Here is a 27,965-nt window from a genome sequence, read left to right on the forward strand (position 1 = left end):
ATACATCTCCTGTCTAAAAGCTTTTAATTTATTATCATCTATCACATGCTCCCTATCATCAACCACTAATCTAACTTAGGATTGAAAAAAAAGAAAAAGAAAACCAACATAAAAATCAAAGTAAGACCATTTTCAGGTATATTATGCCAAAGTCATGAGGCTATGAACTCAACCACCACTACCCTCCTTCACTGTAAGAATCTCAGCCAATTCAGCTTCACATCACACTGCAGCTCGAGGTGTTTTCGTCACTGAACATTGCATATTGGTCGGCCCGCTCGCCTGGTGGAGGTGGATATGGGTAAGGAGGGTATGGCGGCATGTAGTTAACAGCAGGTGGAGGTCGGGCATACATCATTGGCTGAAACCTCTCGTTCCCAATTGCGCGTTGCTGGTTCATCATCATTGCAGCCAGTTGTTGTTGTTGAGCCAGTTGTTGCTGTTGTTGATAGTAGGGGTTCCCAGCCATGGGCTCCGGCCCACCACCTTGAAAATACCCTGCCCCACCACTGCCGAGGCCACCATTGCCGTTACCACCGCCACCACCACCACTGCCGTTCATTGTCGGCATACCTTGAGCAGATGCAAGATTGCCCATTTGGCCCATTGGCAGATTGCCCATAGGGCCCATTGGCATATTCCTCATCTGGCCCACACTACCACCAGCATTCATGGACATCATGTTTGGCATGCCAAGAGGCCCATCATTCATTCCACCCCCTTTCTTGGCACCATTAGGATTAAAATTGTTGACATTGGCAACCCCACCGCCACCGCTTTTGTTCTGACCACCATTGCCGCCACTGTTTTTGCTGTCTTGCGGCTGCCCACCACCGTTCTTGCCACCTTTTCCACCAACCGGATTCTGGTTTCCACCATTGTTACTCCCATTACCACCTTTCTTGCCACCATTAGCACCGCCCTTTCCATCACTACCACCGCCAAGATTGATTTGGACAGGGATGTTTGCACCACTTCCACCCCCACCTTTTTTCGCATTAGCACCGATGTTGCCTCCATTACTACCAACATTAGGAACACCCTTCATCAGTTGCTGAGGGTTCTGGCCATTCATCATGCTACTCATCAACATGTTAGGCATTTGCGAGCCGCCCTGCCCATTTCCCACGATGGGCTTCGTCCTATTCAGAGGGACATCATCTAAATCATCATCAAGGTCATCTTCATCATCATCATAGTCGTCGTCATCTTCATAGTCATCATCATCATACTCATCATCAGAGAGGCCTTCATCTTCAGGCAAGTTGAACTTGACAGACTTCGGGTTCTGCTCCTTAGTGTTGTTAAGAGGGGGAATTTTCAGGTCCTTCATAAACTGTGGGGGCATCTTCAGATCTTGAAATCCTTTCATCTGTTGAAGCTGCTGAAGCTGTTGAAGCTGCTGAAGCTGTGGATTTTGAACCTGAGGAACCCCACCTTTTGGCTGGTTATTGACACCACCCTTTTGAGGCTGGCCCTTGTTGTTTCCACCTTTGCCACTGTCAATTTGCAGGTTCTTCAACTGATTGTTGAGCTGGTTGTGGTTATTGTTGTTGTTGGGCTTTGGTGCACCCCATATCTCTGCATATTTCCCATTCTTGTTAAGCTTCTTGATGAGCGTGGCTGGGTCAACATTCCCTGATACTGTCACCTTCCCCTGCTCTGAATCTATGTTGGTGGTGTAAACACCTACTCAACAAACATACAAAGTTCAAATGAAAAAAATCAAGTCAAATTCAACACCACTTTTGTGCAGAGAGATTGACAACATACTACCAAATTATTGAATCACTAGAGTTTTTTTTTTTTTTTTTTACCATTCTGGAGCCAAGTATTTAGAATATAATTCAGATTCAAGAACAAGAGAAATATACCATCAATCTTCTGCAAGATTTTCTTCACTTTTTGCTTACACCCATCACAGTGTATATTGACCTTCAGAACGCAAGTCTGCAAGCGGAAGCAAAGCCAGAGAACATTAACGTGGTAAAACTCACAACTTTATCACTCAGAACACAAAGAAGAAGAAATCAAAGCCAAAAAACAAAAGGGGTGCTGGAAACAAAAAACAAACCTTTGAATCACACCTATCTAAATTCAATGAATTAAATTGAAAAAATGCATCTCCCAGAAAGGAAAGAAGGAACCACAAAATTAATGCCATTAAAAATCTTGAGTTGAATACAAAAAACAGAGAGCCCATAAGGCCAAAATGCACACACAGAGAACATCAAATGCGTGAGAAGAAGTTACCTGGATCTTCAAGAACTCTTCTTTACTCATCTTTCACCCACTCAAAACGCAAGAAACAGAAGTTGAAACAAATGTAACGAAGCGAAATTTAAAAAATAAAAATAAAATGGGACAGATCTGAGCCAAAGAACTTCCAAGAACGAAAAAAAACACTCAGCCTCTGAGACCACTCTCACAGAGAGAGAAAGAAAGAAAGAAAGGTGTTAAAGGGCGGTTGTTGAACAACATTAAAAACTCCTCTGCTGTTTGGTTTCCTCTATTTCAGAGTTACAGACAGAGAGAGAGAGAGAGAGAGAGCAATGTGTGCTGTGCGTGAGAGAGAAAGCCAAAGAGCCAAAAAAGAGAGAGAAAGAGAGAGAGAGAGAGAGAGAAAGAGGTACTACTAAACAAACCAAACTGCAGACTGGCAGAGAAGGGAGGGTGTCGCACTCTCACTTCCTTGGTTTTGGGGCTTTATTTATGGGGTATTTTTCCTTTGTTCATTGTATTAAATTTAGTGTTTTCTCAAACTCCATAACAGAGAGAGAGAGAGAGAGAGAGAAGATAATTACAGCACAAGCCATCCCATCCCATCCCATCCCATCCCCCCTCTGTTAATTTTGTTTTCCAGTTTATTTTGTTGATGATGAATATGAATATGATGGTGGGCTTGCTGCTGGCTTGGCTTTATATAGACCCTGGCTTGGCTTAACTCCCCCATTAGTGTGAACAGTAACTATGGTAAGTTGACAAAATCTCACACAATTTTTCCCTGCATTTATTACCACCAGATGTGAATAGACTCCTTCCCAGATTTCCCTTCTCTTTATATTGCTTCCTACCATTAATTTCCTCATTTATTACTGTAATATTACATCCAGATTGCTCCATTTCCCCCATAATTTTATTACAAGATTACCATTACACTCCTTTTTATTCTTCTAATCCCTCACATTTTGTAATCAAATTTAATATTCTACACCTAATTTTATTGCATAATTATACCTGACACGCAACTACTTACCCCTTTTTTTTATTATTTTTTCGTAATCCTGCTTTATAATTCATGTAATTTTGACTATTATCAACGAAAACACATACATTGTATTTGTACATATTTCGAATTTTGAAAATGTGAAAGATTTTGATGAGAAAATTTCTAAATTCAAATAAAATTCAAATTGGGTACATGGGATGATGACAAAATTAAAGTCAAGGTAAAAATTTATGTAATCTCCTTAAGATTATGAGATGAATGATTGAGATTATAGGCATACTATGAAGACTGAATAAGACATCATGGGAGATTTATGTAATGACTTAGCATTTGGGAAATTTTTGGTTCTTAGTCAAAGAAGAGAGTAATGGAAGATTACTGTAATGGGGGGTTTTGGCTGTGGATGATATTTCAAATTAGGTTGGACTCAAAGTTGCTCCCTTCATGGGGAACCTCAGATAATTACATACGTCATTATCTGCTCACAATTGCATCAATGTATTTCCTGCAAGGGGATAAACATGGAATTATTAGATAATTAAAAGCCTTAAATGTAATTTACATGATTTTATCATCAATTATACCTGTGTTAATGTTGATTTTATATATATATATATATATATATTCAAAGGGCTTAATTAAGAGCAAGAAGGGTGTTTAAAAATCATGATTCGACCGAAAAATATAAACATATATTTCACATATTAAATAGATCTGAAATTAATCAGTAAAATACAATTAAAATAATTTATTTATATTAATTCTGTATCAAAAGATCAATTTTTCGCCTTTACTCACTTTTATCATCGTCGTGCTCCCATTGTTTTTGGTCCTCTTTTGCCTGTATTCATGTGGCGAATTCAAGATGGATCTCTCGTGTCGTCTCTAGAAAATCAAATAATAAGATAAAGAGTGAAAATAATTTTTAATTTCCAAAGAAAAACAGAAGAGAAAGAATTTACATCGTTAGGAATAAAAAATATATAATTTTTTTCGCTTACCCTGGAATACTTGAGCGAGTCGCCCTTCATAGATCCCCTGCTCACGATGGTCTAAGACGATGACTGTGATGAAATAAAATGCAACGTACCATGTTATATATAGTGATATAGACACACAAAAATTACAATAATCCTGAACGGTTACTTTTTAAATATTAGTCGTGCTCGAATTAATGATATTAATGAAAAAACGTAATATAACATATCATGCAGTAACGTAAATCGCTATACATAATAATATCGCATTTCACATTAAATATTAATTTCCTTTTGAGAGAAATAAAAAAGTAAATCCTCACGCGATCGAGTAGATTCTATAAACTTTAGACAATTAGTAAAATCATCCGCATAATATTTATAATTTTCACTATTTGATTTTACTCAAATTTGTTAGTAGTCTGTATTCAGGTTGTGGCCTCAATAACATTCGTGTTAGTTGAGTCCAAACTATTAATCGATCCTCTGAAAAAAAAAAAAAAAATTATCTCGTATCATTTTACAAAACTTCCTAATGTTATTTCTTTTATTTAAGATCATCAATATAGAATTTGGGTACGAAATATTTGGAAAATTTTGAGGCAAATATATGAATTTCAGTTTATTTACTTCAACAATGTGAAGGTAATAAACAATTAAAAAACAGTTAAAAGCATTATTTCATAATTTGTTTAACAAATTAAGTAGCTTAACAATCGTCAAACAAGCTAAAAATTTATCCCATATGCGCCGAGTTTGAAATTTGAGAATATTTTTAAGATGAAATAGAGTCGCATAAAAATAATTAACACTAATTTACTATTGATTGCTCAAGTAATATACCTTGTTACAATATTTTTCCCTTGAAACAGAAGTAGAACAAATTGGTCATTCTCTCAATATAATTTGTAAATCAAGAAAGATATAAAAATGTGATGAATGGGTTGATAGTCATCACATCATGATTTATAGTAAACATAGTTCATTTTAGTTGTCGAAAGTAGGTATCGTGGCATAATTTTACGCGTAATTTTTTAATAAAATATATAATATTCTTTTAAAAAATAATATAATAAAATTTTTAAATTTCGGGATAATTATAAGTACTTTAACATATTGAAATGAATATTATTTCAAATACGAGGTGGTTTTATGTCGTATGCATATAAAGGTTCAGGTAATTTAAAAAACCAAAACTATGTATGACGTATTATATATTTCTTTTCCTGAATAAAAGTTAAGCATCAAATAATTAAAATACTTTTTATTCAATTTGGTTGTTATACCAAATTGCGCACAACACGTGCAGTTAAACAAGTTTCTATAATAATACAACATAAAATTAATAATGATAATTTTCTTTGTAATAAATAGAATAATTTCTATGTAAGAGAGGAATTAAAACCATTTATCACGATATGAGTAGATTGCAAAAAGTTTATAATATTATCAAAATAAAATGATTATAATATTGTTCACAATATTTATCTATAATTATGTCTTTGTCAAGAGAATTACATTGTTGAACTCATAGTTTATGTTTCAAACCAACAAGGACTGCAAGAAAATGATAAAATGTATCATCTTTTATGATAATGATAAAAAATATAAAGTCTCGCGTCAATGTGCATTATATGTGCGCGTATCCAAGTTTTGTGCAAAATTCGCATACTCAAATCAAAATAAAAAAGGGTTAAATACAAATTATTCCCTAATAGAAATCGAAATAGGCAAAAATCCCTCTAAACTAAAAAAAAAGAAATTTAAAAGACACCTTGATATTTTGAGAAAGAAACATCTTACCTCGCTCGCCTTTGTCTTCCTTCACTCATGCAAGTTAGCTCGAAATTTCATATATTAGCCTGTATATTTCTATTTTGTCCTCATTTACTGCCTATAAAAGTCCAACTGTTTATTTAACACTTCTTTTTATTTCATATCGAATCCCACTTTAAAGTAGGGGTGTAAACGAGTCGAGTTCGATTTGCAGTAGGAAGGCTCGAGCTTGGTAATTTTTTTATTTTTTATTTTTTTTATTATTATTAGATTAAATCATGGGATCGAATCACCAAATTTTTACATAAATTTATAAGTAATAGAATAGATTGCACAATGTATATTATGTTATAAACATACCAAAATATAGTATAAAATTTTAATTTATTGTTATAAATATAAACTACTAATTAGTTTAGTAGTAATATAGTTAGTAAAATATATAAAAAAGAAATTCCTACTGAACAATTCAAAAATTATATAAAAGTATTAATTATTTGAAATAAAGCAATCAAAATACATAAAAATACTTTATAGTTGAGATTAATATATATTCACAATCTGCAATAAATTTATATATTTATAAATGTTAGTATTACATTGATGTAACCATCATCTTATATTGTTGAACAACATAGGTTAATCGGACCATCAAAATTCAGGTATGGTCAAACTTACAGAAAAATACATTTGGTAAAGTTTTATACTTATTCGATATACGGATGTCGAGATATCGTACTCGAAACATAAGAGTAATCATTCAAGACAGTATATCGTTGAATCAGACCATGTGATTTTAAATCATACCGTATGATATGATCTAATGGACACAATTTTATATGTATTTAAATTTGGTATGAATCGAGTGCCCAAATTTTAATATATCGTTATTATTCTTTAAATTTTTGTATCTCATTGTATATATAATAAAATAATAATTAAAATAATTAAAATTATTCAACCATCATCATCATCATCATCATCATTATTATTATTATTATTATTATTATTATTATTATTATTAGATTAATTCATAGGAATCACTAAATTTCAACATAAATTTATAAGTAATAAAATAGATTGGATAATGCATAGTATGTATCTTGATATAAATATAAAACTCAGAAATTGATAAAAAAATCATAAGTGAATTATCTATCAATTAAAAAAAGTCACAATACAAATATATATTAAAATATGACATAAAATTTATATGTGTCATATTAAATAATAATTTTAATTATAAAAAATATTATAATTTACTAAGTTATATATTAAATTTATTCTTGTATAAAGATTAAATGTATAAATAAAAGTACCATAATTTATTATTATCCAAAATAAAATATATGAAATTAATTAATAATTATATTATATGGTCAATTTTGAGTATAAAATTGATAAAGTATTGAATATGAAATTAAATATATAAAAAATTTAAAAATAAAAATATATATAAAAAATAAAAAAATAAAAAAAGCTCGCGAGCTGATGAACAGATAGGATTGAGCTCAACTCAAAAGCTCGCGAGCCGGCTCTACTCGTCTGCCACCGCTACTTTACAAAATGAGAAATACTGAGGTTAGAAAAAAAACAAAACTAAACTAAGTGATAGTTAAATATTTGGACTCCTATATACTAAATAAATGAAAATAGACAACATATATGCCAAAACATTTGCACAAGTGAAAAACACAGCAAGGCGGAGGGGGGGCTCAATGCTTCTTTTACAAAAATGCTAAGGTGCCTTAGATTCTTTTTTCTTTGGGTTACAGAGGTTTTAAATCTATTTAAATTTTTATATAATGGTAATTTGAATTCAACCCAAATGCAAAATTCCCAATATACATAAGAATTAAAGCATGATTTAAAAACAATAACATTGCACTCATTTGAATTTGTACATTTTTGTTGAATACTGACAATAAATTTAGTAAACTGTAAATTCAAAGGTAATCATTGATTAAGTAGTTCTGTTGTGATACTCACACGTGAAAATGTGAAAGCGTAATATTCTTAATATGTGAAACATGTGTTAACAACTAGAAAAATCATTAGTCGTTCTTTTGTTTATTGTGATTGTCTGAAAAATATATAGGATGAAAGTTCATTTAAATATATACTAAAAATACCACTACACGTAAAAGAAAATTATTTAATGTACTTGAGTAGAACATTTCGCAATATAATCATGAAAAGATGTAGAAAAACATGTGCAATTGACATATTACACCACGTTATAACTAACAAGGGTTCAAACGTGCTCGATTTAGAAAATTGAAGCAACCTGTTGTTTGAGTTTATATATTCCAAATATTTGTTTTGAGATAGTTGAAGTGAAAGAAGCGTGGCAAAATTTTTTGTTGAAAACATCATCTAATGATTGTCTTTGCCTGCATTTAGGTAAAACGGTATTTAGTCACTTCTCGTGCAATCATAAAATTCAATTTTCTTTGTAATAACTTAGATCCTGTGGAGATAGTTATATTTTGAGTTGGATCCCATTGAAAATAAACAACCATATGTCGTTCATTATTTGTTAAATTGAACGTGAAAACAAGTAAAAATTTTAGTAACTTAAGTTCATTTATATTGAAAGTTAAAAGTACTCTTTATTGACTCTTTTATTTACATCATAAAGTAAAGCTTTACAAATAGATTTATAAATAATTACAAGATAAAATAGAGCTATTTATATAAGTTTACGAAATTATTATTCTTAAGAGGTATTTTAATTGACCAAAAAAATTGAAGATGGGCGATTAGTTTACAAAGCATATTAGTCTTATTTTTTTACATATGTCAAATATATATAAAAAAACAAAAATAAAATGAGTTCGGAAAGTAAATATTAAACGTATATGTCCTATTGTCCTACCCATTAAATGAATTTTCCTAGCTTCAAATTGTTGAAAGAAGAATAATGGTCATAATTGATCATCATAAATTTCCTTTCAATTGACTTTTATAGTCCATTCAATTTAAGAAATTAGTAGTTGCTCTTTTCCAAACTATAATGAGTGATGTTACATGATTTTGCATCTTAGGGAAATCGCAATTATTTACGTAATAACATTAATCTTATTTCATCACGTACCAATAATTACGAGTATTTCAGACTTGACGTCTTAAAATTGCTTAAAAATTACCGAGCTAATAAAGACTTGATGGATGATCCTACTTAAAAATATACCATCATCGTATTGCAAGATATACGGATATTATGTAATGTGTATAAAAATCAAAGAAAAAAATAACCTATGTTTTCAGTATTATTTACACAATGAAACTTTAGACAAATGTTGCTTTCAATTAAAATAAGATACTATTAAATTAAAGTGTTTCACTTACCATTAACAGAAAAAAAAGGTGTAGTTCAGCCACAACACTGGTAAAATCATAAATTTGGTATGTTATCTACCTCAGTCAATTCATGTAAAGTGATAATTAGTGGAGGCCAACAGATATTTTCTTCACCAAGTTTTACTTTTAAGTAATTGTCCAATTAGTTTAAAAGTATGATTAAAAGATAAATTAATCGATAAGAGTTCGTGATGTAGAATAAGAGGCGGATACATTTTGAAAGCATTTGGATATATAGGCCAAAGTCAAAGGTATAGTGCGTGCCTTAGCTTCGTGATTTGATAGTGGAACTTCAAACGGCCATAACTTTTTTATTAAGGAGAAGGTGATCTATCAATTGTTTTATTCGATAAACTTTCAAGTTTGGCGAGTTCGATTCAATTAATAAAAAAATAATAATAATAAAACATGCTTCAAAATGTGAAACTACTCAAACTTGGCTCATTTTTTATTCAATTAAAACTTGTTCGAGCTCGATCCCATCAAAGATCAAATTAAACTCAAATACGATTTCCTAATTAACTATAAAAACTCCAGACCAAATAATGTAAAATTTCATAACTAGAATTCTTACTTGTTTCTTTAAAATCGATTGAGGTAATTAAGCTATTTTTTGTCTTGTATTAAGTTTTTTTTTTTAAAAAAAAAAACTCAAATCACTATATTCTCACTTAAATATCACGAGTTCAAACCTCAAAAACATGAAGTATGTCATTTATTATGTGGGCCCGCAGCGAGCAAATCAGGCAATAAAACTTTCTCTCAGTATGCTTTCAATATATCTAAATCAACTATTAGAACGACGTAAATTATTACTCTTGTTATATCTTTATTTTCGTCTTGTAAATATATATATATATATATATATATATATATAATTGTCACATTTTACTACACAAATTAAAGAAGAAAGAAAGGCAGAGTTGATGTTGCAGAATAATTTGTTTTTGGTACCTATATTTAGGACAATAGTACTCACCATCCATAAAAGACATATATTGAGTAGGTTATGGATGGTAGAACCAATTATGATGAACAATATTTCTCATAAACTTGCATTTTACCTTTATCAAATGCTTTGGGTTTTATCTTAACTAAATTTGAAAATTCAATGTACAGAGTCATTTTCCTGTGGAGGGATCCTTCTTTTTGACTGAATCCACCACTTTTTCCCGGATTATTCTGAAAACTTTATTTACCTCTTATGACTATTGGAAAAAGCATATAAATTTACCCTTTCTTGCATTAACATTGTACCCATACTCCTGCTGGAAAACCCAACATGTACCTCGATTTTACATTGGTATTTCAAAAAAACAAAAACAAAAAATATTGTATTCCAACTATAATTACATTGAAGAAACGATCAGTTCTATTATTGAAATTTCGTCCTTCAAATAAAACATCACGGTACTTTGATACATTGATAATAAGTTACTATATTAAACAACGAAAGCTTCTGTTACAACTATTGGATGAAAAAAAATTCTTGCTCGGATTTGGTTCGGCCAAATTTGAACCAATCACATGACAAGTGTGATAGGTGTACAATCTAGGAAAAATGACCAATCATAGAGCAAGTGTGATTCACTTGCTCTATGATTGAATTGGTTTGGCCGAATCAGTTCGGAACAAGAATTTTCTCCTTTGATGTGCAAACATGATTTTATTAACTCAATAATTGCTGATTTTAATTCCGTTTGTAATTTTTTAAAATAAATTTATGTAAATAATTAGGCTGAATAAGAGGCATAATTAGAGGGCAAAGAGGCATACTTAATAAGTGTTTGTGGTTGTTAAAAGGGTAAAGGCAAGAAATGATGAAGAAAAGCGTCAAGCTTGCACTTTCTGCATTCTTAATTTGTGCACTCTTTGAGGCCCCTTTAACCATAAAGGAAATGTGAGATGGCTGGAAAAGAAATCCCAAGCAACTTCTCATTCCAACTATAATAATGCATTTCTACTTTTGGATATATATATATATATATTGCCTAATTTTCAAAAGAATTTCCTATATATAATAATAATAATAATAATAATTCAACCCTCTTTTTTGTTTTTATTTTTTGTGTTTGTAACCTTTGCTTACTATTCACTCAAAAGAAAATAATGGAATCTCACTCCTCAAGATTTGTGGGTTGTTTTTTTTTTTCCTTTCCTTTACTTTTTTTAAGTCCGGTTGAAAAGAAGGAGAATTTTCTCATGGACTAGCGATGTGTTTTAACTTTGATACTTTGGTACATTAAAAAAGATTAATTATATTTTTAGTCTCATATTTTAGAAATATTTTGCACATATAGTACCATATTTCTCAAAATGATTATTTTTGGTCTTATATCTCAAATATTTGTTGCATTATTAGTCTCGTCATTAAATTTTGAATGGAATAGCCACGTGCTCAAGTGATTGGTTGTTCCGAGAAGGGGGAAGAATTGGCTGAACAGGCTTTAAACTGAAAACATCACATAGAATGCATGTGCTGCTGGTGAGTCCGACGCACCTTAACTAAGCTACAATCTTAAAGAAAAAAACCCTCATTTTTTTCCAAATCAAATTCCAACAGCATGTGCTTTTTCTTTTATGCATAAAAATTTGCAAAAATTTCTTTTTTTTTTTTTCAGCTTTGTTAATTTTTCTTTTTGTTTACCTAAAACTCAACAGCAAGGCGTGATTTCACATGATGCTTTGCCCTCTGAAACCTACTTAGCTAAGTTTCCTCCTTAAATAGTGGATCACTTAACGTTCATGTGCTTTATACATAGTCAATCAGTCTAAATTTTAAACGAAGGGACCAAAAATGTAATAAATATTGAAAATATGAGATAAAAAATGACTATTTCAAAAACCATAAGACTATTTCCACAAAACGTCCTAAAGTATATGACAAAAAATACAATTTGCTCCATTAATATATATATATAATTTTGGCATACTTCATCCACAAACAAAACGGCAGTTAAAGTTAAATTTCGTATCCAAACTAAGCCTTATATAGTGAAAATATTTTACTCCACACATTTTACAATGAATAGTTTGTTTGCATTGTAAAATGGGTTAGGGTGATGGCAATTGGCAAGCATAATTGTGCATCTCCACGGGCGTACGGATGTGTTTGTACCAAGAAATATCTAAATAGATTTTATTCTTTCTTTTCTTTTTTCTTTCTCTATGATGAGCCAAATCCATATACTCTCTCACTCTTCTATGAGTTGACTAATAACATACTAATTAACTCCAACAAAATTGAAACATTGAGCTTGCGTCAGCAGATCTCACCCCCCCACCCCCCAAAAAATTAATTAATTAATTAATATATGAATTGATGCAATTGTTAGTTTGATCTTTATTCGTTAAATGTTGCTATTTGCGCTCATAAAAAATCAAACAACTGGTTTATTATTTCTAAATATTTTATATTTCAATTTGAGACAATGTAAAAATGTATTTGAAAAATATGTTAAAAAAACAAGAAGATAGCGCAGTAATTACATGAGATAAAAAGAAAAGAGGGGTTGATGAGAAAGGGACAAGTATCCATCTATTTTGTGTTTGATTTAGAAACAATGTGGTTGGGGACTATGAAGTGGTCTTACCATTTATGTGCAAGTGTAACATGTGAAACCACATGTTTGAAAAGTTTGATTCATAAGGGGAGAAGAGAACTAACTACAACATTTGTGACATCCTCACAAATATCTAATCTCATGCATTTTTTGCTTCTACAACCACTTCCCACTTGCACTTTCAATTTCAACTCCTTTTACGATTCTTGATTGAAAATACAATAGGTAACGTTAGTATTTCGAGCGGTTAGAATTTCCTGCTTCTAAACACACATCGGAATCTCTAAGCATTTCATCATATGACATCATCTAGATTTCAAGAGTTCAAACTTGGGAGTGATGAGAACATGGCATCATATTCTTGTAAGCATTTCATTATTCAACTATGTAATTTTGTGTAAGATTTGTAAGTTGAGATTATTGGTGTTGTGTGGGTTGAGTAGAGGTAGATGCATGCTTCAACTGTGGAACAAAAAAGGTGAAGATAAATGTAGCTGTGCAGGCAGTAGAGAGGAATCTGCAAGGACAAATCATTATTGCTCTTGCCAGCATGAGTAGATCAAGATGGTCCCTTTTGACAGTGACATATTTGCTCTCGCATCCTATACTATACTAGTCATTTGTCAGAAAAAAATTTTTTGGCATGGGGGGACTTTTGTACATCGCTTGTAGATTTATTGTCTGATTGCTTGAAGCTTGTAGAGATAATAAAACTACTACTATCTTGCTTTTGTCATGGAATTTTCACCCCTCTACTTTCTTCTCTTCTTCCAATGCTTATGTGTGTGTGTGTGTGTGTTTTCATGATGAGGTTAACTCGTTATAACTACCCAATCACTATGGAATGTTCCGTTTACCCAAAACTCATTGAGACACTTCCCAACTCGCAACCACCATGTTTAATAACATGATGATAGTCTTCCTCTCTATACAAGTGTACATGGCTTGGGTGAGGTCTGGCCGTTCTTAGGAGGTTCTAAGATTTCAAGACTTGGCCAATAATAACCCTATGTATTGCGGAACATACATGAGATATATATCTACATAAATAGTTGTGATCGTTCAAAAATCAAAATACCCAAACAGGCTCAAGACGCCATCTACATGTTGGGGTTGAGGGACGCCACCTTACGTGGTTGGAGGGTGGTGGGGTGTCACAGGCAATGTGTAGTTCAGAAGTCAGAAGTAAGAGATTCAAGGAGGATGAAAAGTTCAAGCAATGTGGAACAAAAATGAAGCAAATAATTCTGGAGTTAAATCTAAGGTGAGGCAGCCTCTTAAAGTAGTTGCACAAGGTGTGATATAAATGAATGGTCCCCTAGAGGTCCATGCAGGGTGTGCAAGAAAACAAAGGTTTATTAATGTTTTCTGAACCAATTTGTATTTTGTGTTCAAAACAAAACCTATTACCAAGCTCCCAGCCAAATTTTACAGAAGCCAAGGTTGTATCTGCTGTTGTTAACTTCTATGTCAAATACTCTTTTCTGGCACACCCTTTTGGCTGTTTAGGAGATAGAAATAATATTACAGGCATTTAAATAGCCAAACTGTAAAATCTCATCAAGGTGAAAAACAAGCACAAATGAGAAAAACCAGGAGAGATGCAGCAGAGGTAAATGAATTTAGTAATGAAAACGTTTATGTCGTATATCAGGAGGGAGAATTGAAAAGACAAAAAGATCATATTCAAGCAAATCAAATTGTTCTGAAGGTGTAGGCAAACTATATCTATGACTATATAGTATACACGTTTTAAGATCTTGTAGTAGGAAAGAAGAAACCTCACTGGAAACATTTCAGATATCTATCTGTAGTCTAAGACTGGATTGAACTGCAACAAAGAAAAATAAACCACAAATATTGACAGTTAAATGAAACTTAGAATATACCGAAATTAATTGGGATCGGACATCTAACTATAGTATTGCGTAATTTATCCTGCAATTACTGAAATAGGATGGAGCTCACTGATCTATATTGTGTATCTTGATTTCCAGGAGTGCTTCAATAACTTCACGGCAGATTGGGCACTTGTTTGACTGAAGTCTCAGTGCCTTTGCACAGTCACTGCACATACACTAGAATGCAGAATATTTCAATTATAATTGATTGCATGCAATTGAAAGGATAATGCAAGGTAAGGATAAAGTTAAGGACAGTAAAGGGAGACGTACGCAAAACCATACATTGGCATAAGCAAAACACTGACAAGTGAAGGCCCAAAAGAACAGGTGATATAATGTTTGCTAGAAAGAACAATTCTGCAGCACAATTAGTTATAGATGAATCCTTATAATGTATACTAAAGGCTTCCGATTCATCCTATATCATATTTTCCAGAAATATCTACCCGAGAGTAGACATGTCCACTACAAGAACCAGAAATATGTAATTGTATCTAGAAAAGAAAAAAGGAAACTTGCATCAAGGACCAAAGAAAGTCTCTTAAGTAGCTTATCAGCCTGCTGTGTAGTTCACAATTAGCAGATAGAGCAAATAGCTAAATAACTAAACAGTCTCAGAATCCTAAGTCTACACAATATCATGCGGGCAACACTTGGGTGTGTAAAGTCAAATGTCCAAGTCTACAGATAGCTTGAGCATCTGAAATCATCTTTGCTTTATCTTCAAATAATTTATCATTGTGGTCAAAGAACAAATCTTAACTCATACATAAATAATAGATAAACAAATAGTAAAGTAGCATATTCCCTTACCATATGTCTGCAGGGAAGCACAGCTATGTCTTTCGGCTCAGTCATGCAAATCACACAATCTTTCCCTGATCCATTGTCATTGAAACCTGAGCCAGATTTTCCTAATCCATATATCTCTCGCAGTTCATAGCAAATATCATCTGTCCAAAGCAACTGCCTGATTGCTTTAGCAGTAAATTGTCCATCATGATTTCTTCCCACGACTACTTGAGTTATCTGCATCTGGGACAATGTAGGTGGCAAAAGATAGCTTCTATCATCAACTATATAAGGAGTTGGGCAAGTATCAGCAGATATTACAATCGGAAACACATCATATCTGGATGACGGATTTGACATATCATCCAACGAAAAATAACGCAAGTCAATGCCTGTCCCTGATGGTTGTCGAAATTCCTGGTGAAGTCCTTTTCTGAAAGGGATTTTTATCGGAACATAGGTTTCAGGAAATAATGGAACAACTCTACAGTCAGCCTCTTCCTTGGCAAAGTAACAGATTGTGATGCTGTCGATCAGAAAAAAATAGAGATTAGAGGGGCCACTACAGGCACTCAGAAGAATAGAAAATTAGCCAATTGTTCTACAGCATGCACTTGGTGAACAGGATTACACTGAGTAAACAATAGCTAGCCTTTACAAGACAGGAGAGACAGAAATAGCCACTATATATAATGGTAAATACCGTGATGGAAAACATAAAAATAAATAAATAACTAGAGTAAAAAATAGATAATACCTGCCAAATTCAAAGGTTCATTTCCAGAAAATGATAATAAGAAACATCATATAAGGTCTATATACTTGGAATAAGGTTGATAGAAAGATATATAAATAAGACAAAGGGAATTGACACATTAAACACCTGGCATAAAATAGACTTCCACTTCTTGTGTCGGTGGAGGCAAAACGTGATCAAATAAGCAACAGATAAATCTGTCAACATGATACACAGACATCGTGCTTTTCTCATTGATGAACAACAAACGCATTGCGCAAACTGTTTCCAGTGCGAAAAAAGGATCGCAAGTCGTAAGTTAAAGCAATTTGTGACTCTTTAGGGCTGAAAATACTCCAGCCAAAGAAATTTTGACACTCTTAAATGGTAACAAGAACGCACAGAAGAGGCTATTAAAGCCAGCAAAAGAGAAATAAGAAATACCAAGATATCAAGTTATGGGGCATGATTTTGTAACAGGAATAAAAAGTAAATACCAAAAATGCGAAAAGATGCTAATGCAGATCCCAGAACAAAATATAATAAAGTTCTGACAAAATATTCATTCATAAAATATGAGAAACCCTTGATTCAGCCAGATCTTAAAAATATTCAAATCTTATGTTTTAAAACACAAACTAATAGCACGTGCTAATCATGGTTTTTATCAGATGCTTTATTGGCGTTAAGAAGTGATAAATAGCTTTCAGCATATTGGCAAATCAACAATTCAAAACAAATATTTTTAATGCGACATCTTGTTGATATCTAAGCATACTAGCAAAACTACAAGGTTTCTCAGCAAATCATGGATCTGCCAACCTCAACAATGTAAACCAACTTACAACCAACAGGTTTACCAGGAAAGAGAGGAACAAGATCCCAAGCATGTATATTTTCAGGGAGAGCACATTCTGGACCAATATGGAGAGGAAAACTAGGACATATGTGGGAACTCAGATGAAGTTTAAGTGTATAAACAAAGGAGAATAAGATATAGGCATACAATCATAAGACATCAAAACTGAGGATTTGATGTACACGTCAACTTATCTTATGAAAGGCAACAGGAAGGTCTAAATCTGGCTTTTTCATGGAGCTAGAATCAGAAAGGGCAGACAAAATTGTTCAAGTAATTATGGGTGGACTGTGGAGGCTTGTCTGCTCCCTGACTGACAGGTCCCATATATCTAAAGGCATGGATAGCTTAATGGAGATGTGTGTAAATAGGAAGAGAAATAGATAGTGGAAGGTGAATTTCAAGATTCAAATATGGAGTGACGCTGAAAAAATGGTATAGGCTAAAAGCAATACGTCGGCACTTGTAAAAAACTTAACGGAAACTGGCTTATAACAATAATACCCTTTCCCTGAGAGAGTGCTCCAAGAAGATGCACCTATTGAACGACGATCAAATTCAGCACCCAGGGCATAACTGGTGAATAAAAGAGCAAGACCCAAGGATACAACGGAGGTCAAAAACAGGTAGGTTAGAAAGAGAACAAAGTAGGGAGCACTAGCACAATAAACCTCTTAGGGTACATGATCTCCATGCAGTAAGCATACTCTAGAAGGTTTTGGGACATATGCATAAAATAACAAAGAGCAATGCAGAATAAGTGTCCATTTTTTCGTTCAGCATCCCCATTTTGTTGTGGAAGAAAATCCTACAACATTGTTCATATATCCCGTGTGAAGACTACTGATCAATTAGCCGATTTGTTAATTAGGCACTAAGGAGACAAGAATCAAGTATATTTATTGCAAGCTTGGAGTGTATAATATATATTCTCCAGCTTGATGGAGAGTGTTGAAGGATATTCGTGTAATTATAATTTTAATATAAATTCCAATCAGTCATTCTTCAGAGATTGGTACCGTTCCTAAACCTAATGAGTGCCATGATGCCACATAAGGCATGCGAATTTTTCTTGTACTAATCCTCATCGTTTCCTGATATGAACCAAGACATATTTACAATTAAAAAAGAATGTAAAAATCATACTTTAGATATTGCCACACTCCTAAAATAGTATAATTCCGGAGAATGAGTTATTGCAGAATGAGACTTGGAAAACAGGACTGCAACCTTCTGACTCTGGAAATATAGGCGCAGCACGTAGCCTTCATGAAATAAAACACTATTAAAGTTACGGTTTTGGTAAGAAATGTAAAATATCCTAACAGGAAGGGTGTCCCAAAGGCCTCTAATGGCCATCTCAGCGAACAGGAAACTGCTCCCAGATGCATGAGTTGCAGACAGCAAAATTCCATTTCGGTTAATTCTCATATCAGGAATTCATAAGTAAAGTTGTCCAATTGCCTCAAACTGTATAGGACCCTACAATTCAAAATCTACAGAATGGGTGATGAAATGGCTACATGCATTTTGTGTCCATATATCTTCCACTCCAAATATCACTCAAGGTCCTCAACCCACATTCATCTCCCTTACCATACAACACACAGATACAACTGCAGCCAAGTAAATTACGCATACATGATGCAACCAAAGCACAAAAAATTAATCAACAAAAAAATATAAAGTGTTTCCAGAAATCTTGCCTTCCATCAAGCAAAGCATCAAAAATAAAGGAAACCAAGTAATGATCCGGGTTCAGCTCATCAATCTCAAGCCTCAAAGAATCTTTATGCACATTCACATCACTATTCACAACTTTCGCCTGCTTCTGCTCACCGCAGGGCGGCGCCAGCACCCGAGGCTGCGGCAGCGACGGTTGCAACTCAAAGGGACCAAAGTAGGGCTGGCCCACAATAGGGTTGGCGTGATTGCAAACATTATACCCATTGGAATTGTAGTAGGGGTAATATACAGATGGCGAAGACGGGGAATGCGCCGGATAAGGGGGCGGAGGAGGCTGCATTGGGTAGGAGGAGGGGTAGTATTCCAGGGGGTGGGGATGGGGGTAGGGGTGCGTGGGGCTTCTCCTTCTGGCGGTGGTGCTGAAGGAAATGCCCATCTTCTTGTGTGGGATCTGCGGAAAGGAGGTGGTGGTGGAAAATGGAATTCTTGTTCTTGTTATTGCTGCTGCTGCACAAACAAATACAACTCCAATTTCTCCAAATTTTTGCGTTACATTTCTAAACAATCATATTTTATGTTTCAGATATCTCAATCCCTCTCTATATATACATATAATATAATAATATTACACACACAAATTCTGTTTATTTAGAATTATTTCATTATGATTACATGAATTTGACATAATAATTTGTTTAGATTGCATTTGGCTATTGAATCAAATATTAAATTACAGTACTATGTCTTAAAAGTATAAAATAATATTATGGTGCAGATTACAAATTTTGCTTTGACTCATTTATTGACTTTGACATAAATAATCAATAAATCTTATTGTTGATTTTAAATGTTTTCGGCTACAGGTAGTTGACATCTACTTATGATTTATACCCATTTGACTACGTTATTCTTTTTCAATACATACTCACATCATTTTTCTGAAAAATAATTACATCAAAACCCCTAAACTTTAAAAAATATTTGTGTAAAATTTCACGTCAAAACCATATATTTGGATTATATTTTAATTTAAGAAAAGAGCTAATTGTGACCAATTAGCCAAGTAGTCTTATTGAAAATACTATTTTTGGTGGAATTAATTTTTTTATTATTTTTATAAATAACTATAGTTGAGTGTGATTTTATTTGTTGAATCCAAGTAATTATATAGTTTGGGTAAAGTGGAAGAATATTGCTTTGACACTAATCCAGCTTTAGCAGTTCGAAAAAGCAAATGGTTCTTGATTAGTTGTAATGCACCAACATATTAGTTAAATGGCTTGTTCCAATAGTGGTGGTTGGGACTATGATTTTTGTAAAAGGAACAAGCAATCATCTAAATATTGTCCCTTTTCATTAATAAAATCGATACTTATATTAATATTTTAATAATTAATTAATTGAATGATATATCGATTCAATCAACACATTAAATACTACGAAATAAGTTAAATAAACTCACAAAAAGTGAGATAAATTATCCAAACAAATGACACGACTGAACATATGATTTCAAACTTGTTCATATGACATCATCCTTAACAACTTACGGGATTGAACATAAATGATACACTCCATTGCTTTAGCAAGTCAAAAAATCAGCTTCTCCAATTCACAAGCAAAGTACTTATTTGACCCATAAGAAAAGCATCACTGCCGTTATAGTTTATACCACTTTTAAAATTTTTTACGCAAATTATATTTAATTGAGCTAAATTAAGACAATTGCATAGCAAATTTTTTGTATATTAATTATACAATAAGTGTATTATACTAATCATATAATTAATGTCAGTTTAGCCAAACTAGATCGGGACAAATACTTATTTTATCATCCAATTTATCAGTATCTTTTGTTATGACTTTTAAGAGTGTGGTTTGACGAGCCTTAAAAAGTATTTTAAAATATTTGAAAAATTATAAGATATTACAAAAGACTTAGTAATATATTTAGAAAATAGGTTTATAACTCTTCGAGACAAAAAGCACTCATATGAATGATGCTAATTCCCATGTTCTTTCTAGTCACGTTTGGTTTCGAGATATTTAAAAATAAAATCTCAATCGAAGAAACATAACAAGTTTCAAATGTACACTCGTAAAAAAAAAAAAAAAAAAAGTTTCGAATGTGTTTTTCAAGGTATTAACAAACTCCACCAGTTTTGACCATATTGATAAAACAAAGGATTATTATTACAAATATTTCATATCTTTGTATTTTATCCAAACATCTCAAAATTCTTATAAAATTTTGGACACGAATTCGTCCAAAAACCCACAATGGTTTGCAAATGGGTTAAATGCAATTTACTTCTATGATGTTTGAAATGAGCAAAAAAAGAAAAAATATGAAAAGAAATTAATAGATTCCCCACAGAGGATTTTTTTGCTCATTTATCATATCACGTGTTGATAAATTGCATTTTCCCAGTTTGTAAAGTAACATGTGGCTCCTATACTTGTCTACATCCGTCTGTGGAATGCATGCACAAATGTTTCAACACAAATTCTTGGACACATTGCAACAGTTAAAATAAGAGATTGTCACAGCAGATACATTCACAAGTTACTCTTTATCTTACAAATTAACCTTGTTTCCCAACACATTTCTTGTTTTTTTCCTTACAAATTCATCCTTCATGAACTCCAAAATTATACAGCGAATTTTTGACAACAACAGAGGAAAAATCCAAAAAAAAAAAAAAGATGTAGTAAACATCTCAACAGAAATCAGGCCTGGATTTCTTGCGAACTGATATACAGCCCCTCTGATGATCCCTGAAAACTCTGATTTCGGAGCAATCCCTCAGGTCCTCCAGGCTAATATACTGTTGCTTGACCATCCTGGAGAAATCACATCCTGTGTCATGTATCCAGATATAAGGGTGGCATGTTTCATCATAGTAATAAACCAAACTCCTGATTCCTCCGCCAGTACCACTCCCCTTAGACTTTCCAGGCATGTACGCCCTGTAAATCTTCTTGCCCTTCAATCTTTTTGACGATCCAGGCTTCAGTACGTGAACTTTCTTCAGTATTGATCCCACTCTTATTTGAAGTTCAATGGGCTTGTCGCTGAAGTTCCAGATCCTCGTTCCAGGCCCCGATACTTGAGCGTGCTCCCTGCATCCTTTGAAGCATTCCGCAACTGAAACAAGGTTGAGACCAGGCATGAAGAATTCAGCACGAAAAATGGTTTTTCATGAATAAAAATCGTATCTGAGAGAGAGAGACCTTATGATGTTTGATCATAATTGGGGTGAAGGTTCTGAGAGTACTTAAATAGATGTAAAAGAATGTTGAATTCCTGAGGCAAAGCATTTTGGTAGGGGCCCCCCGAACTTCCATTTTCTACAGTGGATGAAGCAAGAATTTGGTATCTGAGATTGATGGAAATCAAGCAACTACCTTTTCCCCAGTTTTTTAGATATAAAAGGCTACATAAAGTTAACATTGTTTATGATTTGAAATAGAAAATTCAATTCGACTATCACAGGATTCTTTCTTTAACTTAGCCACAGTAGTTCCACCAACACGTTAAGGCATCGAGTGTTGAGTTCTATATTTTTAGTGAGTTTCCTGACGTTCAAGTGCAAAATTAAAATGTTAACCACCAGAACACTGTACACCACCTAATTCTTTCATGCTGTTCATTGAGAATGGGGAAGACAATTAGCATAGCGCCCACCATGCACTCACAACTTCTTGATGGGGTTGCATATGATTTTGCTTCATGCATCATCATTGTGCTCTCGCCTTTATGTTTACTTTTCTTTTAAGGTTGAAGGAATTATCTCCTTTTGCTTTTCTTTCTTCATCTGTAGCATAACTTAGGCAGCAGAAACGCGCTTGTTATTGGTGGTCCTGACCCACCATCCATTTGGTAGGTTTCTTCAGGAGAGGAGAGAATGGGTGGAAACTTTTCAAGAAGGCACAAAGTTTCATGGGATTCAGACAAACAAGCCCAAAAGGTAGAAAATGAGGAGAGAATTGTTTACTACACTTTCTCTTCTTTCGGCAAAGCAGATTATGCACAAAGATATCGTAGCGAAACCCAATGTTTAGAAGCATTTTCCTCTTTGTTTCTGAAGTTTCTTTTGCTAAAATCTATCCAAGTAAGATTTGTTTGCTTTATTTAGCTTATGCCTGTCTTAAAAGTATACATGGAATGAAACAGTGTCCAACGTAGCTAGACTACCCGTTGAGAAAAAATTCAGCTGTACAGATGAATGTCAAGCATAGCTTAGAATAAGCTACATACGAGCAGCGAGAGAATTTACACATAAATGAATTGCATTTAGCGAGTGTCTTCATCGGTATCAATCTTGATTATAAGTGGATCATGGAGATTTACAGCAGGGTTGGCCTTAATGGGTAAATGCGGTGACAGGAAATCAGCATCTACATCCTCGTTTTCAGCCAAAGCTTTCTCCAAAGCAGCCTTTGCAACTCTAGTAACACAAATCATTAACAGTACTGCAAGCAAACCCAACAAACGTCAAGTTAGAAACACAATAAATTAACTTCATGAGACACCTGTCAGTGTGATTAAGCGCAAAAGACCAAAGCACAATGTACAAACTCAATCACTCAAAACTACGAGTATCACAAAACAAATAAAAGAAATACAGAACCATGAACTTCTATAAGTAACATATATTTTGATATCTTTGGAGATTCAATACCACTTATGACATTAAGAAAATCACTGAGTTGCCCAATTCGATGACTACATCTTAAATAAGATGCGAGCAGAAAGCTTATAAAGAACTTCAGTATCTCTTGTAACTCCAGCTTGATTAGTCAACATAAAATAAAGTATAACAGGACCAATTTTACCAAAAGGATTTTCCTTCACTTAGACTCTGCCTGATTTATCTGATTCCCAATTCATATAAAAGAACCACATGCTATAACAAACAGTAAATTCCCAGAGGCATCTGAAATAAACTAATCAATAGATGAAACTTACCGGACACAACAAGACCTATCAGAATGAATGCCTGCAGCAAAATAAAGACTAGTGTCAAAACAGCAGAGATCTCATGGTGTGCTATCACTGTGGCAAATGGAAACACATAACACGATGATTGAGCACATTTATCCAACAGTCCTCAACTGAAATTTTTATACTTTCTGCGGATAAAAATCTGTCCAAAAAGGATATCATTTACATGCACCATCAGCAACAAAATTCGCAAGTATTTTACAAGGTTCAACGTTTGGCTTAATCTACTTTCCAGGGGTCATGCATAAAAGGTGGTAATAACTAGATATCCTACACTTCATAAATGTCTTTCCCAGGATAAATCTTGCTCCAAATGGATGCAACAGACTGAAAGTCCCTATTAATATAAGTTTCTATTTTGAGAAGAATACATATCATTACATAAGCATAACGAAGTACAAGTGACTCCATAACAGTATGCCTGGTTAGACAATTGCAAACATCATCAGAATAGTCCACTAAGGATGGCAATTTATGAAGAGGACGAGGTACAGAGCATAGAGCATATTTACGGAAATCCTGCCCAGCTGCCTGGCCATATTCATCTTCTCCCTGAAGGACAAGACTTTGGATATTCCAGCTCAATAAGTTATTTTCACAATTCCCTTGTGTAGTTAGTGTACAATTTTTTAGCATCCAATGAACTCTAATCACATAGCGTCTTATTTGTCTTTAAATTTTCAAAATTAAAACCATATTATAAAAAAGAACCACAAAGAATAGATTCTGGACATAATGAAATCATGAAGATTCACGACAAAATTGTCATTTGTATCTCTAAATTTCATCTTAAAAAGTTATTCAGCTAACTATATCCCAATATGAAAATAAAGTGCAGTGCCAACAAGAAGAACAAGCTCATGGTAAGTAATAAAAAACAACATAACAAGAAACTCGTACCCAGCGGGTTTTGGAAAAATCATGCCATCCATGTGTTACATCCGAAAGATCCTTCAAAGTTGTCCCCACATAGACCAATGCAAAAGTAATTGGCTGCAAGACGAAGATTAATGGACACATCATGAGCTGACATATAGAAATGTGTCCCTATAAACATAAAAGGCACATGGTACGACAATCTGATAAAGAACACTTAAAAGTCAAAAGGATTTAAAAACCTTTAATGCAATGAACATGGAATTACTATAGAGATATGAATAAAGTACATACCATCATGCCCAACCATGAAGCAAGCATGTATTGAGCTATAGGTACTGGAGTAACAGATAACAGGTAGTTCAACATGTTAAAGGGAAGCAAAGGAACAAGCCGGAGCAACAGCACAATCTGTTGAATTCAAATATAAGCATGAGATGGTGTTGTATATACCATATTGTTAGATAAAGAAAATGAATCCAACCAGATAAACAATAAGAAGCAGCCATGTTCTAGGTTAAAACACCAAGAACAAGACATTGAAATGAGAATACACAAACCTTAAATCCTGATCTCCGAATTGCAATTGCAACTGCACGGAACTTGGGATAGTCTTTTAACTTGGAAATGACATATGACCTCCCTATCTGTTCGGATGGATAAGGAAAAAATAATGGCAATCAGTACCGGATAAAGGGAATTGCCTTACTATCTCGTAAAGAGAAAATGTCTTAACAGCTGAAGTAAAGATACATTGTAAGTTTCAACGTAAAGCTCTAATGGCCAGAAAATATATAGTGTGACTAGACTTAAAAAGCTTACAGTCCGCCCAAGAAGAAATGCAGCTCCAGCACCAATTGTAGCACCAACTGAATCAGCAACAAAACCCACAGGCAAGCCAAAGAGATAGCCGCCACCCAGCTGACAAAGATAATAAACAATTTTCAGTTCAACAAGAAATTGAATGATAAAAAATGTCAGGCCGTTTATGCATCTATAGAAGAAATGCAAAAACCAAGTAAATCACTTTTAAAGGAAAAATTAGAACTAGCAACAGCTATACAAAGGATGGTAGAAAAGAGTTACATTAACTGAAAACTACTGTGTTTTGGAATTCATTTCATACAGAGTACATGACCATCTGTCATAACCTGCACTAACAAAGGGTCTTTGAGGTGATGAAGGTAATTCAGAGGCAACCTTTTTTGTTTATTATTATTTTTTTGTAGTTGGCTGGAGTTGTGAGGGTATCAAGCCCTACAAATAACCAAAATACGTTGAAGCATTTCCTCCTTTATCCATCATTACCCCTAAATGAGCTTCAGTTTATTGTAATGCTGCAACACTATAACAAGATAATACTCCAAAACTGGAAAAATAGTTATTTAGTTGAACTAAAACACTGAACCACAAAAAATATTCAAATAAATTTTAAAAAAGTTCCATGATTGTAGCTTTGCTCTCATAGTCATGTATGCAAAATCATTTATCAAAACTTTTTATTTGTGAATAAGAGCTTTAAATGCGGAAGAAATAAAAGAACAAGAGATGTTAATCCTTACCGTCAGTACTGAAGCCGGAACTGCCAACACCGTTAAGGGAATGTATGCAACAGCTCTGCAATCACAACCCATGAATGCCTCAAATAACATTCAGATTGTTAAAATTTTCAAGCACAGTACATTTTGAAAATTGCAGAATCATATAAATAAAAGCAATATCCTGCAGGTTCTAATGCCACTCCAGGTAATTTTCATGCATACAGCCTCATATATCAACAAAAAAGGCAAACAACAACCTTCATCTGTAGGCACAATATGAAAAGATCAACATATGCGCAAATAAAACTGCACTTACAGCACTAGAGGGCCCCATGGACCAAGATCTTCCTGTATCCATACTAAGAAATCCTTCAGTATCTGGAGAAACACAAGGTCGCTGCCATAAGAACAGTTCACTTTACAGTAGTATAGTTTCGAACATAATAAGTTCACCACATTCACATATAGAGATTAACACAAATCACTAACTAATTGATGCAATATATATCACACAGTTCTCTAGAAAAAGACCTGCATTTTCTCAATCAGTTGCCTCCACCATTTTAGTTCTAGCAAACCTTACAAGTAAAACATTTCCTGCTTACATTAAGGTGATTGAGTTAGTTTAGAAAAGGCCAACTGACAGATTTATTATCCATCAGCTCGATAACATTAAATCGCTATTGCTATTGCTATTGCTAATGAATTATTACCAGAAGAAAATCAAGACTCTTTTACTTGAAAATTAAAACAAATCAAGTTCACAGCAGCCAGTACCAAAATCAATCCAAGAAGACAGCCAAACAAGATCAATTCGGCAAAGCAACAATAAATGCCCAAATAAGAGAATACCTACAGCAATCCAAATAATCCCCCACATAAGCCACATTAACGTAAAAAATACACACTATCAAAAACACTGAAAGCAGGCAAGAAACCCCCAAACAAGCAAAATCGAGTAAAACCCACATTACAAAATCTCACCTTCTCAATAGGGAGAGTGAAGCAAGCAATTGTAAAAGCGGCGATCAGCGCTAAAAGCAAAGAAATCTTCAGCAGAGAAACCCAACTCAATTTGAAAGCCATTATAATGGAATGTGGGGAGAAAAACAAGATCTTTTTGCGCCAGGGCCTGCACTCTTCTTCTTCTGGGTCCTCCGGTAAAGCTTGCTTCAATGACAAGCGAGGCCTCAAATTTATCCCCCCTAAATTTGCCAGATTGAACCCAGAAATGTGAAAGAAAAAAATATGTTTCACCACCAAAAGGAAAACCCTTTTCAGAAACGATAAACACGTCGAGGATTTAGCCCATTGATTGAAGGATCAGAGTGATTTCCACAGTGATCCTTTGCTTTCTTCCCCGTATGCTCTGTGTGCGATGTGATAACTCGTAATCGCAAATGGGGTTTTTCTTGTTTTTGGTCTCTTGCAGTAATTTTTCCTAGTGGGGCTTATTATGATGATGATGATTAGCTGCTAAGATACAAATTCCGATTTTCCCTGAAATGGTGAAACTTCGGCGTAACTGCTTCAAACACGTATGTTTTCTTGATAATATATAACTCTGCAAATATTGGAAAAGGCTTAGCCCCGAAGAAACTGGCCCAAAGACAACCGACATTTCGGCCCAAAATCCAACACTGGATACACCCTCC

At 33.7% G+C, this 27,965-nt stretch overlaps 4 protein-coding genes across 4 annotated transcripts; all 4 read right to left on the reverse strand.

The window, feature by feature from the left end:
• Positions 11-2,842, reverse strand: LOC105171393 (heavy metal-associated isoprenylated plant protein 33). The gene is made up of 3 exons (XM_011092494.2): positions 2,254-2,842; positions 1,875-1,950; positions 11-1,689 (listed from the first exon to the last, which is right to left on the reverse strand). Exons 1-3 carry the CDS (start codon positions 2,281-2,283, stop codon positions 218-220), a joined length of 1,578 nt encoding a protein of 525 aa, XP_011090796.1. The 5' UTR covers positions 2,284-2,842; the 3' UTR covers positions 11-217.
• Positions 14,581-19,466, reverse strand: LOC105171395 (probable E3 ubiquitin-protein ligase LUL4). Its single transcript, XM_011092496.2, has 4 exons — positions 18,906-19,466; positions 15,626-16,130; positions 14,877-14,986; positions 14,581-14,739 (listed from the first exon to the last, which is right to left on the reverse strand). Exons 1-4 carry the CDS (start codon positions 19,319-19,321, stop codon positions 14,724-14,726), a joined length of 1,047 nt encoding a protein of 348 aa, XP_011090798.1. The 5' UTR covers positions 19,322-19,466; the 3' UTR covers positions 14,581-14,723.
• Positions 21,396-22,727, reverse strand: LOC105171396. Its single transcript, XM_011092497.2, has one exon. The coding sequence runs from the start codon at positions 22,056-22,058 to the stop codon at positions 21,606-21,608; it is 453 nt and encodes a 150-aa protein (XP_011090799.1). The 5' UTR covers positions 22,059-22,727; the 3' UTR covers positions 21,396-21,605.
• Positions 22,994-27,838, reverse strand: LOC105171397 (TVP38/TMEM64 family membrane protein slr0305). The gene is made up of 9 exons (XM_011092498.2): positions 27,295-27,838; positions 26,627-26,688; positions 26,332-26,386; positions 25,592-25,690; positions 25,330-25,416; positions 25,064-25,180; positions 24,794-24,886; positions 23,858-23,888; positions 22,994-23,361 (listed from the first exon to the last, which is right to left on the reverse strand). The coding sequence occupies exons 1-9, from the start codon at positions 27,394-27,396 to the stop codon at positions 23,183-23,185; spliced, it is 825 nt and encodes a 274-aa protein (XP_011090800.1). The 5' UTR covers positions 27,397-27,838; the 3' UTR covers positions 22,994-23,182.

Source organism: Sesamum indicum, linkage group LG10 (genome assembly GCF_000512975.1).
Source record: "Sesamum indicum cultivar Zhongzhi No. 13 linkage group LG10, S_indicum_v1.0, whole genome shotgun sequence".
NCBI classification, from domain to species: Eukaryota; Viridiplantae; Streptophyta; class Magnoliopsida; order Lamiales; family Pedaliaceae; genus Sesamum; species Sesamum indicum.